We start from the raw sequence: 18,575 nt of genomic DNA on the forward strand, positions 1-18,575 counted from the left end.
AACATTTGGAATATTGGCCGGCGTACGTCTCCAGTGATCTTGAATTTGAGACTTGGGAGGTTTAATTTCTTGTAGCGTCATGCGTCACTGAGCTGCCCTCATGGGGATGATCAGTCGTCTCCAACACTGTGTCCAAATTGTCCCTTAATGGGTCCACGGGTTCTACAGTGGCAACACATTTTCACTGGCCACCTTCAAGGAAGGGTGAGACAAGGACAGACTTAGAGAGAAGTCATAAAGTCAGTGAGGTGCAGTTATGTTAGTGACACAGCAAAGCTTTCTAAAGTTGGCTGACATTAGCCACCAGACTGAGGCTGCAGCAGCTGCACTGCAGCTAGCAGTGTGCTGAACTAGTAAATGTATTGTATTGGTTATGAAATCACTTTGTCATCTGTATATTGGTGCCATGCTCAAACATATGATAGCATTAGCGCAAGCGAGGAGCCACAAATCTGCAAGCTAGCTAGCTACAGTACCACTGGCACAGAGCTGAGCGAGGGAGGGTTTTATCACTTTCATTAAACTTTTCATCACGATTAGAGGATTTATTTCACAAGTTAAATGGTCTTGTTTTAACCTCCACAGTCACCCGCCGATGTACACAGGGTCCAAAGTAAAACAAACATACCGCAAGCGCTTTTTCCCCTCTTCATTAAACTCCATCAACATCACACACACTCACCTTATCTTCGCTGCTAAAATTATAGCCGGCTAAACACTGATAAGACCTCACTGTGAGCTGTTTGCACAGTGCTGCACTATTTATTTATCTTTTTTTTTTCCTGACAAGTGAAGTCAAAGGACCATGTTAAAAAGCACGTCCCCTCCTACAGGACACATCTCATTCAGTCCATTTACCCTCCCATGGCAATCAGCTATCTAGTTACAAGAAGTGAGTCAGAGTCTAACAGAAACATCTGAGTGTACTGACGATGATGCTGGGGTGCAATATCTTCAAATTGCTCTATTCAATTCATTTATTCATGTTGAGTATTCATGAGAAAATGTATTGATGTACAAAAACAGAATATATGTACAGGATATATTTTATTGAGATAAAAAGGAACACAACATTAAAATCTCCTTACTATCTGACTTCTATTTAAATAATAAAAAAAATGTTAACAAAAATCAATGTGAATGGAAAATAACTTAAAATGTGCAAAATCCAACATAATATTGCATTGATGAAGGTCACAATGTAAACATAAGCAGCTCAACTCAAAGGGGACCGCAGACACTTATTTCAAATTCACTTCCTGTTGTGGCGCGGCACTTTCAATCTGTTCTCTGCACCTTCAGAGAGATTTTCTGAATATATAAAACACAAATCATAGTGCAATAGCAGCAACACACAGACATTTAAACAAATAAAATACAGAATTAAAGTTATTTGTACTAGGACCTTTTTTTTCTTTTTCTACAGCACACTGTGCAATTGTTGGACAGTGAATCCCCACAGCTCACTGCAGCCACCTAGTGGACAACAGGCATCATTACAGCCTTCACCATCTGCAGCTTCCAAAGACATACACTTATAAAAACTCAGATTTAAATAATGTGTTTGTTTTAGCAGATATTCTTAAACCAAAGTGTGTCCCAGCTGTTCCTGTCCATCACCACCATCCTTCTTATTCTCAAACCATGTTAATTACATTCAGATTACTATCATATGTTCCTAAAAACCTATTAAAAATCCACTATCCACTCTTACAACATGTTATTAGGCATCAGTTCCAATATGATACAGTTATGGAATAAATGTGTGTGATCCATCTACACCAACAGCAGTGAGGTGACTTCCTCCTCCCACTGAGGAGTTTCAACGTTCTGTGTCTTAGTGGATGAACAAACAGCTCATAAAGAAAAATACAGTGGATCAAATGTACAACGAGTTCAATGTAGCAATTACATTTTCTCCGGATTATATTTCTGTTCATATGAAGATGGACACAGTATTGAACATGTCATTCCCTTGAGTTTGTTTAAGAAAAACAGGAAGAAGAATCCAGCATCTTACTACTTCCTTTATCCTTTCCATGTTTGGTGTAAAACAGAAAAGGTCACTTGGGACACATCACTGACGTTTAAAAAATACAAAATCATCTCATCATTTCATTTCATTTGCTTCTGATGCATCATCTAAATCCAAATCTGTTCACGTGAATCTTTAAAACGTTTACTGTGTGCAACTGTAAAAAATAAAAGCAGGTTTCTATATTTTGTACATCAGCAGGAATAAAATAAAAACAACACATAAAACAATATGAACTGTACACGGACAGTTAAAGGTGGAATACTTCTCTCTGTCCACGTTGATTCACACACACTCGCAGAGCCTTTTTTCCCTTTAAACAACGGACCTGGTGTTTTGGATTATCTGTGTCTGAGCAGCTCATCCAAACCTTAACAGTTAAAGCAGGATTAACTACAATCAGAATCACAATATGTTAATAATAATAATAATAATAATAATAATAATAATAATAATAATAATAATAATAATAATAATAATAATAATAATGATAATAGTACGAATAATACGTGTAATATTCAAATCACAAGAAGCTGCAATTTCTTTGACTAAGGTCACAAACAGCATCATACAGAAATTCTGTACAGCTGCAGAGATGGTTGGGAATCTTATTCCAGATGTGAGAAAAGATGTTTGTTAGTTGGTTTGTTTGTTTGAGACCCAAACAAGTGTCACATCATCACAATTTCAGTACTCGTTTCAGGCAGAATGAAACTGTGATGCAAAAGTGATCATTCCAACTGCTTGTGACTCGCACACTGTCGCCCTGCTGTAGGCACAGTTCTGCTGCCGTTCTTCAGTCAGCTAGACTCCATCAATATCAATGCCACGTTATCCTGATCCATAACCGCAGCTGACGGGGTTTCTACTGAAAACTCGGATTTGCAAAAAAGTGTCTTACAAAAAGAAAAAAGTTCATCTTGACTGAACAGTAAGGTTCATCCAAGCAGCAACATAAGAGTCTGCTGAGGCAGCAGGGAGGCCAAACACTGTTTAAAACTAACTCTACAATGAATGTATTATACATTTCATTTCATTACTGCGGCAGATGGACTTAATGCATAGTGGAATAAAAGTTTTAACATACTGTTGGATGAGTGTGAGGCTGCTAACAAAGTACCAGCCTCACTCAGCCAGTGGATGACCTTTGGTTGACTTTTCCTTGAGTGTTCTTAGGACGAGGACGTGATTGTGATAGTGGCCAAGAGAGGACATCAACTCCTGTGTGATAGGTGGAGGTCGAGTGTCGGGTCTGACGTAAGGGGTTTGGGTGGATGAACACGGAGCAGGCAGGCCTCTGCAGAACGATATATCAAGCTTTAAAGGGTCACTCCTCAAACATTTAAAGACAAGTTATCAGAGAGATGAGTGGGCAGAATCCTGATGCTTCTCCAGAACATCGGGAATAAAACATCCATGATTGGCACTCGGACTGGAACGTTCATCATTTAAAAACAGCTAATATATTAATTTACAGCTGTCTCCATCCATGGAAACCCACGTCAATTGACAAATCACACTTTCTGTTTTACATCAACATATAAGGATTCTCCTGTTCTCACGACAAGAATTTAGAGTTTTAGGCAACTCTTCTCATATTTTATCAAATCTCACTGTTATCGTACCACAGATGTTTTCTCCAGTTAATTCAAGTATCTTAAAGTTGTTTCAGAAAACTTTTTGCCCCAACACAGATCAGCTTCCGACGTCCCCGTTGAGTCTGTTAACGTCTAACGTCTAAACGTCGATGGCCACCCCGTGTTTCGTAGAGATCACATCCCTGGTTCCCGTCAGGTACATGAGAACAGAGCACAGGTGAGGAAGCGTCGCCGTGGTGCTGACATACAGCCAGTAGGGCAGCGGCGCCGTGTTGCCGAAGGGACACACCCACAGGCCGTGGCGGACGGCATCCCGAACGTGGTGCGTCGCCATGGAAATGAAAAGCATCCACGGCAGGGAGCACCAGGCGTCTTTGAGGCGTCCGATCCACATGAGGAAGCGGAGCGAGAGGCAGAGGACGGGGATGAGAGAGGAGCAGTGAAGGGGAGGACGCTGAGGGAGAGAGACGGCAGCCTGCAGGAAGAGAGGGAATCTCCATCGTCATTCAACACTAATATCACTGTAAGGACCGTCTGTCTCACTGCTGATTAGAGCTGCAGTGATTAACTGATCCACAGGGTATCACGCGCTGGCTATTTTGATAATCAATTGATCGTTTCAGCCATCATGCCAAACATTTGCTGGTTTCAGCTCTTAAAAGTGAGTATTTTTTACCCTCGAAAATTTTGGTAGATCCATTTTTTCTCATTAATGTAGTTATGGGAAGATATTAAACTTTCATGTCAGGATTATCGTGGCCAAAAAAGTGTGACTCGTAAAATTATTACTATAATCATCAAGCTCATGCTTGAAACTCTTAAAATGGCACTAAAACATCCTGGAATAACTTCAGTTAACATTATGTTAAGAAACAAATGTTGTTAATGCTTTCAATTTAAAATCGCAGCACTGTACGTTATCAAGATGAGTAGTGGTGTGTTGCCATTAGTTGCAGTCCTACTACTTCTAACTGAACAATGAACATTATCCCATTATGTGTCAATTTACACTTTAATCAGTCAATTTCATCATCAAAAAAGGATTACGGGGGATTATTTGTTCAGGGGATTGTGATTTATACATCTAGACACAGTATCGCTGCTCAAAATAACTTTGACTTGAAACTTAATCTAACCACCTTGTAATGTTACAAAAGCCGTTATAAAGGTCATTTAACATGTTTCCAAATAATGCACAGCATGTAAAAGCGGTCTGCATCTGTTCTAACACTGCTTCTCTATGACAGAAAAGGAGATCAGTTGAAAATAATAAATCATTCTGAATTCCATTGTCTTTGGTGTTGTTTTCACACAAAGGCCTCGCTTCTCTGGTCAAACACTGACAGACTCACTTTTCACTGTGCAACAATGTGCAGCAAAAACATTACAATGCAGAAAGTCATGTTTTTAATCTCATTTTTCATTTTTATTCTCATGTTTATTCTGCTTTAGCCTTGTAAAATTCCAGCACACAAAGCTGACCTAGCCTTAATAAATGTGAGCAAGCACTCTCAGCAAGAGTGCAGTTCTTACCTTGAGCGACAGCGATCCAGCCATGTAGAAGTGGTCCAGGTCTATGATTGATGCCAGCAGGCCGGCCAGCAGCACCTCATACAGGTCGCTCTTTTTCCTCAGTCCAATAACAACGGCCCACGACCACAGCCCCACCAATCCGTGCGTGGTGTTGTCCAAGGCAGCGCGCAGCCACAGATGATTCTGGATGACCGACAGCTGAAGGGCGTGGTCGGCCACCACGCAGAACATCCCGAGTCCTGCGGACGCCAGCAGGGAGGCGGAGCTGAACGTCTGTAGGAGGGCCTGAGCTTTCTCCGTCTCCACCGCCAGGCTGAGGGGCACGGGACCACCCTCTCGCCCCATGCCCACCCCCAGTAACGGGGACGAGGAAGGGGAGGAGTCGAGCTTGGAGTAGAATCCTTGCATGTTGACAGATGGCTGTGGGGGCCAATCGCCAGTGAAGGTCAGCAAGAGTCAGGTAGACTGGAGGAGGAAGGGAGGAGAGGGATTAATGAGAGGAGATGAAAGATAAGAAGAGATGCGGGGTGAGGAAGAGCAGGAAACAACATAAAAGACGAGTTAGAGGGACGAGTGAGAAGGCAGCTGGTGTGTTGTCAGCGTACTGGAAGTTTGAACACCTTGTAAGAACGCAATACCTTCTGTGATGGATGTCAATGGATACAAGTTCTATCTGAATAGAAGGATGAGAGTGATTAAGTGCCGTTTCTTCATAATACTAAAGGAAGCTGAAGCAAAAATTCAGTCAGGAAGACTACTCTGTTGTAGCCCGGTCCTTAGTTTATTTCTCCTACCATCCTTTCATTCACTCCTCTGAAAAGAGGCCATCAATCCATATCAGCTGCTCACATGAGCCGGTCACATCCACCCACTAGCACAGCAACGTACCCTCACTGTTGGCATACCACCTTGCTGCTGTCTTTTGAAAATGCAATTGTCTCCTGCCTCCAGTTCATTCATGCTGCCGTTTTAGTGCACACCCTCCACCTCCCCATCACAGCCCAGTATTCACTGGCCTCATGGTTTTATCAGCCCATCTGTCTCACAAGAGTCACCATCCACCACCAGTCCGGACTCCCAAGTGGGGGGTTCTTCCTGCTGCTCACACTTTGATCGTGACATCTCCATGTAGAGTCTGAGCGCCAGAGACTTTCTGACAGGACTCCATCGCATCTCATCTGCTGTAATAAACATTTTCTTCACTTCATTCACTTGGCTGAACTGTGCTTGGTTGAAAAGATACACATAACAGATATGTATTGCTGGTTGATTGCAACAGTCGCTATACAATAACACAAATCCTATGTCGTGAAGTCAATCAAATCCCCATCATTTGGATTTCAATGATCAATTGCATTGCGTCTCTGCAAAAAAAAAAAAAAATTATATAATATATATATATATATATATATATATATATATATATATATATATATATAGATAGATAGATAGATAGATAGATAGATAGATAGATATAGATATAGATATACACACACACACACACACACACACACACACACACACACTTGGATTGCAAATTTAAAATGCACTGCATGAGATCACAGCAGCAAAGGTTAGATTCTGAGGGACACACTGTTTAAAGTGCACTGGTCCACGGACAAAGGAACACAGTGAGCCTGAGACAACATTGGCACTGTGGCTCCTCTCATTCAAACACAGCGTGTTCATTTCGGATGCTGCTGTTCGTGTAGCCTTCTGAAACCGGAGGGAGTATAAAAATAGGTCTCTGTCTCTCATGTCTCTGAGTGAAATGTAGGACAGCCTCTAATGGCATCTACCCGAATCCATCTGAACGTTACAGTCTCTGGCTTCGGAGAAAAAAAAAGAAAAAAGAAAAAAAGAAAAAATACACACCGTGCGTTTTCATGCTCCCGAGTATGAAAATTTAATTGGCTAGTTATTTTCATCTCCCGCTGAGCAGCTCCCTGGTTATCTGTCGTAACGTCAGCCGCGCTGTCTGTGGTCATAATCATTCACATGCTACAGAAGAATATCAATATGAGAAGGTTAGCTACAGGCTACAGGCTACAGGAACAGCACCGACGATGACAGCTAGCCCAGCCAGCTAGCTAGGAGCTAACAGGCTAATAGTGACAGCAAGAGATACGCTTTGTGTAGGCGGACGGCAAGCTGTCACGATTAGCGCTGCTAAAATTATTGAATTACACAACATGACACGATACAATCACAGACAGGGTGTAATTCCTGTGCATTTCAGTTAACTCAAGTGTCTTTAAGTCATTCTCTCTGATAAATATCACGGTACTCACCCCATGTCCCTGCATCAGTTATCTCTCCGTCAGGCTTGCACTACTTCTGCCGGCTTTTGTTGTAGTGTTGACGTTCGGCGGCGCTTTGCTGCCGCCTACAGGTCAGAGGAGGAACTGCAAGACGCCGCCAACAGGAAAGCCTCTGTCTGTGCGGGCATTTCTGCTTTGTTCCCTGCATGTAAATTAGATAGAAATGTATTTCTTGATACGATTCAGTGCATGATTCAGCATGATGCATCCACACCTCCTTCACAGTGGAGAGTATGTAGTCAAAACATAAATGTCAGAGTAGTAGATAAATAAAAACCCACTTTAATCATCAGAATCAGAATCAGAAATACTTGATTGATCCATGAGGGGAAATTGCTTGAGTTACAGCGGCTCCTATTCAAAAGTCTTGGAACATACGCATAAAAATAAGAATGATATATAAGCAAGAATAATAAAAATGGAATACAAATATAAGAAATGTACATTCAACTAGAAATATATCTATAAATACAGTGGAATAAATAATGCTCAAATAGGCTACCTTACTGATGTCTGTCGTATAATAAGAATACAGCCAGTAATTCATCTGGTCTTGTGATTATTTTTTATCAATGGTTGAGAGTCATTCCCCCAGAATGACTCTTGATGTTTGTCGAGGCTGCCCTTCACTGTGAGCACTAGAAAATGACCAAAGCACGGCCGTTATTACTAAAATGTCATTTAAACACAGTAAATGCCAGAGGTTGGGTTAGAAGCCCTTTCTTTGTTCAGAGGACTTCAAATAACACTGTTAATTATTCAGATGTCCAGTTATGGCCTTTTTCAACTTCCATCAGTCTAACATTAAATATTTAGGCCTGTTCAGTAGTTCGGTAGTCCAACGTATCAATAGTCCAATACATTTTGAAAAGGACTTTAATCACTTATTTATACACTGTGGTTGTGTTTTAAGGAATCCAATGCATCATGGGCCCTGACCATACTGTCAGAGGGACTTGGATTAAACATTCTCAACAAACATCAGCCAACTAGATTCGTTGTTGAACAGCGGAAACCTTGTTTTCTGGTCAGGTTTAAAAGTTTTTGGATGGGGATGGAGAGCGTGAGGTGATACACCAATGTGCAGTTATTTTCATTATCACTTAATCTGTCAGTCATTTTCACAATTCATTGATGAGCTGTTTGGTTCACCAAATTTCAGAAAACGGTTTCAATAAACAAGAAAGGAAGTATAAAAAGGCTATTACCCAAAGCCTGAGATGAAAAACCTCAGACTTGTTTACCATCACAGAGGAGTAAAGAAACCAGCAGACAATTCACATTTAAGAAGCTGAGAAAAGAGAATCACAGACATTTGCCTTAAAAAAAAAAAAAAAAAAAAAAAAAAAAATATATATATATATATATATATATATATATATATATATATATATATATATATATATATATATATATATATATATATATATATATATATATATATCTCATAGCTAACAGCTAATTAACAAACTGACCCATCGTGGTTTGAGTTTAAGCGTTAGCTTTTTCCTGTTTTATTCGGTAGTTCTCTCCTCATGTATCCTGTTTTGCGTTTCACTTGAAGCTCACCTTTTGCTCTTCCAACACCTTCAGCTCAAAGCGATCTGAGTGGTTGCCTGGTTTCTGCATGAACAAACCATCCACTCATTTCTAGTCGGTGTTAACCAGAGATGGAAGAGCCACCATAAACTCCTCTCCGCAAAAACATAAATCCTGACTACGGCATTGATCTGATGATAAGTTGGATGATGTTTGGGACACCAGGCCTCTGGTGGAGACATGGACACATTTAACATTTGACAGATACAGGTTCTCTGAGCACCACCAGAGGGTGATAGAGACTGCAGGATGAAAAAAACAAAACAAACAAAACCACTAACTACTGTCACAAAAAGACTGTCTGTAGCCTGGGTCTCTCACTAAAGGTTTTTTGCTTCTCCTACTGATGTTTTTGGCTCCTAAATGTGTTTGAGACTAATAAAGTGAACATGACTGAACCAATGTTTTTAATCTTGTATGTGGCTGTTGCTTGAGTTTGCTCTAATGTGGTCCATTTTGAATGAATACGACAGAATATAAAACCTGACTGGCGGATATTATTGTCTCCCATATTTCAAATCAGGCCGACCTGCTGAGTGGAGGGTTTTTAAATAGGTGCTCAAATGCCGAAACTCACCATGCAATAAATTTAAATTTCACCGCTCATTTAAAATTCAGCTTTAATAATGTCTTCATTAAAGATCTGAGATCATATCACGAGGACAAGTCTAATCTCTTTTAATGGGATATCTTTAATGAGCCTGGCTCTCTACCTCGGTAGGCCGTCACTTTGAATTTCAGATTCAGATTCAGGGGGGTTCTGCTGAAATCTGTGTCCTCAGACACACAGTGCCTCGCCGAGCTTGCATGTGTGGTTCACTGAATGGTGTAAATCTTGTCTGGATTCATCTGTTTTGAGGAGTATAAGCCTCACTCCTCGAAGACATTGACTTGATGGATGCAATCATGACAAACACCACAGCTCGGCGAGCGAGGCTGCGGCGGGCCGTGGTAAACATAACATTTCGAGCAGGACAGAAATCTTGGACAAGTCAGCGCTCAAAAGCAGTAATCTCAGTGGCACCGATTTATGACTCCAGTACTTCACAGAGTGTTTCCTGTTGTGTTTAATGCGGACAAGTGATTGGTGGATTGGTCCCGTGACTGGTTGAGTTGACAGGCAAACATAAAAGGAGGAGAATCAAGCAACAACATCTCTGACAGCATTCTTTGTTTTTTTCCCCATCACTTTTCCTTTAAGTGGTTTCTAAACATGTGACATTTTCTTTTTATTCAACAAGTGTCAGGTCAGACTGAAAAAACATAATTACATTTTGGATTTCCTCTCATTGACTTACACATTTAAAGCAACAAAATGTAACTGCCCGGAGAAAGGTAGCGGATTGTATATCCCATGGCCAGGTTGTCAAATAGTCAAGCTTTGGGTTTCGTGTGCGATCCGAGCTCATCACCCAAAGCGTCAGCATTTGCCGAGCTGGAGATGAGACTCAACAATCAATTATCTGTCTTTAGGAAGTTGCAAGTGTTGACAATGATGCTCTAATGTTCAAAAGACAGAATAATGAGAACTGGACTGTTCATCTTGATGGTGGACTGAAACGTATGCACATTCAGCACCATGGAGAGAGGCACCGTGAGGCAGGTTGACTCTGCTGCCCTCCGGTGGCCAAATGCAGCAGGTTATTTTTGTTTCATTTATCTCCAATGGTGCGAAACCAAAGAGCATTTAAAGTGACAAACTTAACAAACACTCACGCAAAGCCAAGGATGTGGCTTAAAAGCCTTTTTAAACATTTCCTCCTCTGCTGGTGAAACTAAGGCTCTTAACACTCCTCCTCCCCTCAGAGACAGAGCTGACTGTCACCTTAGCTGCTCTGTTAAGGGCTCAGATGCTTTGTGAGTAACTTTTTATCTTTAAAGGAAGCTTGATCTGAAGGAAAAACTCTTAGAAAACCTCATAATACTACTCAGTCACTAGGAGGAACTCTTATTACTGGGAATGACCTTCATGAATACGGCCTGTTTATTAATGTTTACTAGTTTACAACGAGAGCACCCGCTGATATTTCTCTCAACAAAGTTCAAGCATCGGCCCATGTGTTGTCTGTGTTTACCCTCCCTGGACACTTGATCAGGTACACCTGAACCTGTTCAATCTATTGGAACAGGACAGCAGCTCAGCCGCATTATGTCTTTACGAAGCTTAGAATGTGCCCGTTTTTGGTGAAAATCTTGAGTGGCGTTTATCAATCTACATATTTATGACATATTTATGTGCATTATTTCAAAATGTATTTCAAAATGTGTTTGTGACAGCTGCGGTCCATATCAACAGAACTGCTTTCGTTGTTGCAGTTTTTTTCCCCCCTTTCTTTTTATGTCTTGTTTTAATGCATTTCTCTCCAAAGCAATTTTGAATTGTCCTTGTGTCTGAATGGTGCTATATAAATAAATTAGCCCTGCCTTGCCTTGCAAACTACAACCTCAATAACAAACATGCACTTAAATAATTCCCTTTCTGGCGGCATCAGTCAGGAAGATTATAAAAGGCAGAAGCTGGAGCTAACGTATTGAACTGATTTAGATTTTACAGGTGTGCCTTACAAAGTGGCCACGGACATTCCAAGCAGAGGAAGCCTAAATAAGTAAATAATAGGGAAAGGGAAACTGGAGAAAAGCTAACAGTGCCAAAAACCAAAAACACAAAAATACTTACGAGCCGCACGTTTTGGTCCATCTAATGTATGCGTGCTAACAATAAAACCTGGCGGAAGCTCAGACACTCCTCGAGAAACAGACGGACACAGAGAGAAATAGGAAGTCACGGAGCGAAGACAAAGAGGCGGCAGGTCAAGTGTTTAAAGAGGCGAGAGCCAGCAGCCGGAGGGCAGGAGTGAGAGATCGTGTCATTCATCCAGTTATCATCAAAGGTCAAAGCAGTCAATTAGAGCAGAGCAGGGCTGTTGGAACTGACAGGCGCTGTATGACATATCCACACACACACACACACACACACACACACACACACACACACACACACACACACACACACACACACACACACACACACCTTCCTATATACTTGAGGTTAATTTGGATCAGACAAAGGGAGCATGGCTGAACATTCCACTAGCCATTTAATTAGCGCTGGGCTGAAATATCAGGTGAAGGGTTCAACGGTGCCAATTAAGAGTCCTTATTTGTGTGTTAGCTGTAAGAGCAAAAACGTACATAGAAAGAACAACAAGGACGATATTAGACTTGTCCTCATGTCGCCCTATCGTTGCAAATATTAATTATGTTCTCGACGAAAAAAAAGAAAGAATGTGTGAGCAAAGGAAAGAAGGGAGGATGGAACGAGTAATGAATACAAAACCCACGTCAGCAGCAAGCAATCTAGTCTGCGCACACACACAGGCACACACGCTGAGGACTCCAGCTGACAGCTGTTAGATGGTATATTGATTTGTCCTCGCTCTCCTGATCGGCCTGCCAGAACTTGTCAGAATATTGAAAGAAAGAGAGCTTGAGAGAGGGGCGAGAGACAGCGAGGCAGAGCGAGGAGAGAGAGCGAGAGCTAAAGGGCAAAAAGGGGGAATTTTGACCGACCGCATCTCCTTCGCTCATATTTCCTTGGTGAACTAATCGGGCTGATTTTTATCCAAGGCGTCTTCACGTGGCCACGCTCTCCTGCTGGTTCTTCTCCAGTATGTGTATGGATAAAGGATTATTCCGGTTTATCTAGTCAACTTGTTAGATCAAGATTCTTACATGTCATGGACTGTGTACCACACAATCATGTTATGGACTTTCATACCGGGAGGAGGAAGGGATGGTGGTGGATTCACAGGTATGATGACATGGTATTCAAGTGCTGAGAAGAAACGCGAGCAGATAGAATCAAAGAGGTTTTTAACAAAAAATCAACCTAAACACACTTATCTGAAAGAGAAAATAAGGTGTGAAGTTAATGCCAAAACAGATGTAAGCGCACGCATTTTACAGGTCGACCGCTGGCTTGTCTTAAAACTGTCTGATCATCTGAATGTTTGCTTTTCTGGCTCCATCTGACCTTATTAAGGCGACTCTACAGTCTCAGCGATGATGACCAGAAGCTAAAAATATGATGATTGAATTAGGAGCATGGTACCTTCATATCTGTGGCAAACATGGACTGCAAGAGAGAAAGGACACCCTTCTGCTGCAGTATCATTCTCCATTTATCTTAAGGAATGGGACTGACAAGATCTTCATGAGGTGAAGAGGCTTTTGAGCGACTCTCAGTCGTTTCTTGTGGGAGCAACAGAACTAATAACCTTTTAACACTAGAGCGAGTGATTCAAGTCCTTATGTCTATTTCTCTGAATTTTCTGTTCCAATTCATGAAAAGTGGGGAGCTGATTTTTATCTCTGCCTTCAATAAACACACTTCTCAAACTACAGTGTACAAAAGCCAAACGGGCCTAGAAACACATGAGGATCATTCACCTGCCTTCCTTTCCAGTCATTTCAGTTTTAGCCGTGCTTTCATAGCTGTAAGGATTTTAATGTCGGCCTCTCAAATGAGTTTATAGATACTCATGGTCCTCAGGGGATGATATCTGACTCACTCCTCAACTGAGTTTTTATCTGGCATCTCCAGACGGATTACATTTTTGTTTGGAATTGAAAATATCTCGACAGCTATTTCAACAGAATGCCCTGAAATACATTCATGTTCCCCAGAGGATGAATTTGATGACTTTGTTTTTAATGAGAGATAAGATAAGCGGGGAACCAAATTTAACTCTTTCTTTTCTAAAGGCACTTTTCAAAGTTGATCAACCCGGCGTCTTTCTCAGCTAACACTTGTGTGTACTATATAACACTTCTATTTAATTGCAAATGGTTGAATGGACTCAAATCTGCTATGCTGACACACCACGTGAGGATATTCAGTGTAAAGGGGGAAAAAGGAAGTAAAGAATGATGCAGCACACTCCCCAAAAAACAATCCAAAATATAGAATCAGCCTTCACTGATCACCCATGCAATGTTAATGTCGCCCGTCTGAATGCGTACATATAATTCTCCCGACTAAATTGGGATAAACATTCTCTGAAAGGTCACAAGTATTGATTTGGAAATGTTGAGTGAACGTGGGAAGTGACAAATGCTTTGTCGCTGGTATCACACTGAATAGTTATGGTCTTCAAACCAGTTTTTAAAAGGGAAACCTCTCTGACACATGAACATCTCACCTCCATCTTGTTCAGGAAGACCCCGACGCGTGGTGTTCTCGGGCATCAGACGGGAAGGTGAAATGAGTACGAGGCCAGCGTGTCATCATTCATTGTGAAATGGTCACATTTAATGGTTGAAACCTGTCATTGTATATACATCTATAAAAAAGACCCCAGGTACAGGTTACGACATTCTACTGCTAATACATACATTATTATTATTATTATTAAATAATAAACTTTTGTTCAATGTTAAAGTTACATATCATAGTTTACAAAATAGGATCAAGGAGAATTAAGCCATTATGAATGTCTGGAAAAAAAAACTAAAATCCTCTATGTGTGTTTTAATTATTTGTCCATAAAATAAAAAATAAAAATACAATAAAACACATCAATATTCCTTTGAATAACATAATATTAACTGGTGATATTGGCTATTGAAATGTAAATTGCAAAAAGACATTTGTTTTAAAATGTTTTTAAAGGCGTCACAAAGCAAACTGTTTCCTGTTATTGTATCTTACAGCACAGAGCAGAATGGAGAACCAACATAGCTCGTATAGATGTTCCAATAACCAACTCTGTCGTCGAACCAAAACAAATGGGTGGGCAAAGAATTGTTCAGTCTCAAATCCACTTTATTTTTTTTTTTGTATTTATTATTATTTTTTTTTACAATCCAGGTCCTCTTTGCCAGTCGCTGAAAGCAGAGTGTAAAGCTAATTGTCTAAATAAGCCAGACTACCGTTAACTGAATTCTTCAAAAGTGTTAGTCCTCATACCAACGAACGACTCGCTCCGTTTGTTTGATTCGGCCTTTTCGGAGTCGACAGATTCAGAGTCTGACTGGGTGTTTTTGTGGCTTCTTCTTTAAATTGTGGGTTGACACAAACAGGAGCTGTTGGGGGGAGGGATTCCTCAGATTTGTCCCAAGTGTTGTACCGTTTCAGTCCGTATCAATCACACACGTAACACATCTCTCTGGGGTTTTTAACCCACGACGAAGGCAGACACGGGCTTTCGAGAAGCTCAGTGAATCGTCCGGGAACCATTTCGTTTGGGGTGAAGTTGAGTCTTTGGCATGATGATTTAGCTGTATGGGGACTGCTACTGAAACGATGCACACAAACGCACACAGGAATGCTCTATATGTGTGTGTGTTTGTCTGCATGGTGCTGTAATTTCAGAGGAAAGTGAAAATTAAGACAATAGATCAATAAAAAAAGAGCAAAAAAAAAAAAAATAGGTAACAAGGAGATTATTTTGTCATCTGAGGAGCTGCTATTTGTTTCTCTGAAGAGGAGATTTCCAAAAACCAAACTGTTGTCTGCCAAACAAGGTCTGCTGTGGCCCATCGAAGCCACCAGGGGGTAATACAAGACTGTTATATCACTGCTGCTGCTGTGGTTTGTCGCTGCTCCTGTTGCTGCTGCTGCTGCTGCTGTTGTTGTCGCTGTGGTTGTTGATGATGATGATGAGGATGCCGCTTTCAAAAGTTCCTCTGCAGAATTTCTTTGTCACCATTAATCCAAAAATGCTAAATCGCATTGTCATCGTCTGATTTCATGTCTAAGTAATCTCGGTGAGTAACTGTGTGATGGACAGAAATGATCAATGCACTGTATCCTTGAAACATGTGCAAAATAGAAAAAAAGACCAGCCTGCTCCTCTTCCTCCTCCTCCTCCTTCTCATCTTCCTCGCACTGCCTTCAGGAATAAGACATTTACATCTGCAGAAAGAGACAGGAGCACGGATTAGAATTTCTTAAAAAAAATAACCAAATGTATTGCCATTCACAGAACAACTCAAACAATGAAGAATGGAGTGAGTGAGCGTGTGTCAGGGTTATTATATGTTTAAAATTTTCATTAGTTTTTATTCAACTTTAGTTTTTCAGTTTGTTTTTGTTTCAGTTTTAATTAGTTTAACAAGTAATTAAATAGTTTTAGTTTAGTTTTTATCCAGGAATTTAATCTACTTTAGTCAACTATAATAAGCCTGGTGTGTGCGTGGGTGTGTGTGTGTGTGTGTATGTGTGAAACACACAAACACACCCACGCACACTCACTGTTCAAAATCCAAAACACCTCGGCTTTCAACGTCAGAGTTGAGCCGAAGATGGTTTGAATGTCGCCTGGCTGTGAGACGGCGCAGAGTTTGGCTCGAGCAGAACTGGATGAACTTGGACCAGGAACTGGCGACAAAGGGTAGGGTAGAAATGTGTGTGATTGTGTGACTTTGCTGGAGACTTTTAGAAGCTAACTGGTGTTTTTTTCCGATTTTGTGTGTGACACCAGTGCTTTCACACCAAGTGTGCCCAAGCTGAGGGTGCTCTTGCAGAGCGTGCACTATGCTTCAAATTCCTTATGAGGTGCGGCGTTAAACCAACTGAATTCTGGTTCTTTAAGCCAACACTTGTTAAATTTACACTTTCCCATAGTTGTAGTAGATTCCGCAATCAAAGTCTTTCCGGAACTGGCGAAATGAACGGCAATAAATTCCAACCAGGCTGTTGGCAAAGTGCCACTTACACTCCTTGATACTTCAGAAAGAAGTACAACATATGGAGCTAACTGTGAATCTCACCAACACATTTCCCAAAAACAAAGGGGAAAGAAAAGCCGACAACGGAGGTGACAAATTAACTTACGTGTTTAAGACCTAACTTAATGTAATTTAAGACCTTTATGCAAAATATGGATGTATTTAAGACTTTTTAAGACCCCACGAAAACCCTGGTGTGTGTAAGCATTTATATGTTATTATTCAAACTGGCTTATATTACTACCTCTTAGCAGAAGGTATGGTAGGTAAATTGGCATTGATGTGTCTCTACCATGTTCATCTATTTGAAGATGGCTCAATTCACCCTCCAGTGAGTGGCAGATGCTTTGTTAGTAATGCAGCCATGCTTAATGTCGCTTGGTTAAAGTGTTATTATAGGGGGACTGTCTGTCTTACGATCAACTAGGCTGCAAAAAACATTTCCTGTGTGAAATGCTTTGCAGTCACATTTGTTGTAATCCATAACATTCAGCTTGTCAGCATCCACTATTCAACATCTACATCTTTGACAGAGCACACACTATTACACCAAGATTTGTAGCGTAAGGCGGTAAAATTAATGAAACGGGACAGCTTTGGATTGGATTTTACCTCAAGTCCTCCAGGGGCTGTACAGAAAAGTATGAAGAAAGACCCCCTGCAGGGTCATAAAACTACCTCGCCCAATCATTGTTGCTCCTCTTCTATTAAACATGCTCCTGACATCGATAGACATGCATCGACTCGCCAATATGAAACTGACTGAATGGATGAGTTTGTAATCAATTGAAAGATGAGGGGTTGTAGACTCATTACAAAATGTGTGTGTGTGAGTGTGTGTGTTTGCTCACCACATGAACAGCAGCAGCATTCCTAACAGCAGAGGAGAGAAAAATGTGAGGAGCCTGGCAGCTCTGCCCACTGGGGGTTCAGCCTTCTGTGGTGCGTTGGAGGATGGTATGGGAGAAGTCTTAGTCTCTGTAAAAACAATCAGGAGAAAACACAATAAACCTTACTGGGCACATTTTTAACCAGCTTCTCTAAATCATACCTTCATTATTTACTTTGGTGATGTAGCATTTAAAAAAAACCCACATGGTTCTCGAAAACAAAAACATCCAAAATTGTCATTCCTGATGAATGGACTTAAAAATGCTCATCATACTGGGAAGGGCCAGATGGGGGAAGGGAGAAAAATACCGTGCAGAGTGAAATCAATTCTAATCAGCAAGTGCAATCAATATGGGACTTGTCAAGGCAGTTATGAAGTGACCTGGACAAAAGAAATCTCATTCATGCTGAAGCCTGCGGGGGAGACGGAGAGAGAAGGACTGAGATAGAGCAAAAAAGACAGATAAAATATGGAGACAGAAATATGAGAAAGGGCACGGGAGGTAAAAACCTAGAGGTAAGGGAGGCGGTTAATGGAGCAGGAGTTGCACATATAAAATAAAAAAAAAAGTGGAATATGCATTGGGGCAGTTAATATAGAGCTGATATGAGACGGTCTAACTGTGAAAATGTCCTCATTTACACACCCATAATGTGCGGTATATTTAGGTTTTACAGCACATAGGTAGAACAACTCAAGTCCTATTTAAGTCACAAAATGAGAATCCAGACTTTTTTATATTTTTGACTCCAGGGTTGAAAAATGAAGCCAATACAGGAGTGCAAAACAAAAAAACAAAAACCCTGCAGTTCCTTGAAAGGCCACATGAGGCTAGCTCCAGGAGAGTCCCAATGAGACCCTGTATC

General features: G+C 40.9%; 2 protein-coding genes across 4 annotated transcripts in view; both read right to left on the reverse strand.

Moving 5' to 3' along the window:
* Positions 1–1,030: 1,030 nt before the first annotated feature.
* Positions 1,031–7,555, reverse strand: tmem267 (transmembrane protein 267). 2 transcript variants are annotated; one of them, XM_037118021.1, is made up of 3 exons: positions 7,458–7,555; positions 5,167–5,631; positions 1,031–4,108 (listed from the first exon to the last, which is right to left on the reverse strand). In XM_037118021.1, the coding sequence occupies exons 2-3, from the start codon at positions 5,572–5,574 to the stop codon at positions 3,773–3,775; spliced, it is 744 nt and encodes a 247-aa protein (XP_036973916.1). In that variant the 5' UTR covers positions 5,575–5,631; positions 7,458–7,555; the 3' UTR covers positions 1,031–3,772. The 2 variants fall into 2 exon arrangements, with proteins under 2 accessions (XP_036973916.1, XP_036973917.1); XM_037118022.1 differs by lacking the exon at positions 7,458–7,555 and adding an exon at positions 7,042–7,425.
* A 7,337-nt stretch (positions 7,556–14,892) lies between these two features.
* Positions 14,893–18,575, reverse strand: part of cntfr (ciliary neurotrophic factor receptor) — a 228,740-nt gene continuing 225,057 nt past the window's right edge. For both annotated transcript variants that reach the window (XM_037118120.1, XM_037118119.1), the window contains 2 exons: positions 17,669–17,795; positions 14,893–16,002 (listed from right to left, as the gene is read on the reverse strand). In XM_037118120.1, coding sequence (XP_036974015.1) covers position 16,002; positions 17,669–17,795 — 128 coding nt within the window. In that variant the 3' untranslated portion in view covers positions 14,893–16,001. The remainder of the gene's footprint in view (positions 16,003–17,668; positions 17,796–18,575) is intronic.

The sequence above is a fragment of the Acanthopagrus latus genome, chromosome 12, assembly GCF_904848185.1.
Source record: "Acanthopagrus latus isolate v.2019 chromosome 12, fAcaLat1.1, whole genome shotgun sequence".
Classification (NCBI taxonomy): Eukaryota; Metazoa; Chordata; class Actinopteri; order Spariformes; family Sparidae; genus Acanthopagrus; species Acanthopagrus latus.

Excerpts from the sequence above, each read along its gene's own strand:
- tmem267 (XM_037118021.1), bottom strand. The coding sequence starts at position 5,574 with ATGCAAGGATTCTACTCCAAGCTCGACTCCTCCCCTTCCTCGTCCCCG. Across the intron at positions 4,109-5,166 it reads CTGGATCGCTGTCGCTCAAG|GCTGCCGTCTCTCTCCCTCA; the intron begins GTAAGAACTGCA and ends CTCTTCCTGCAG.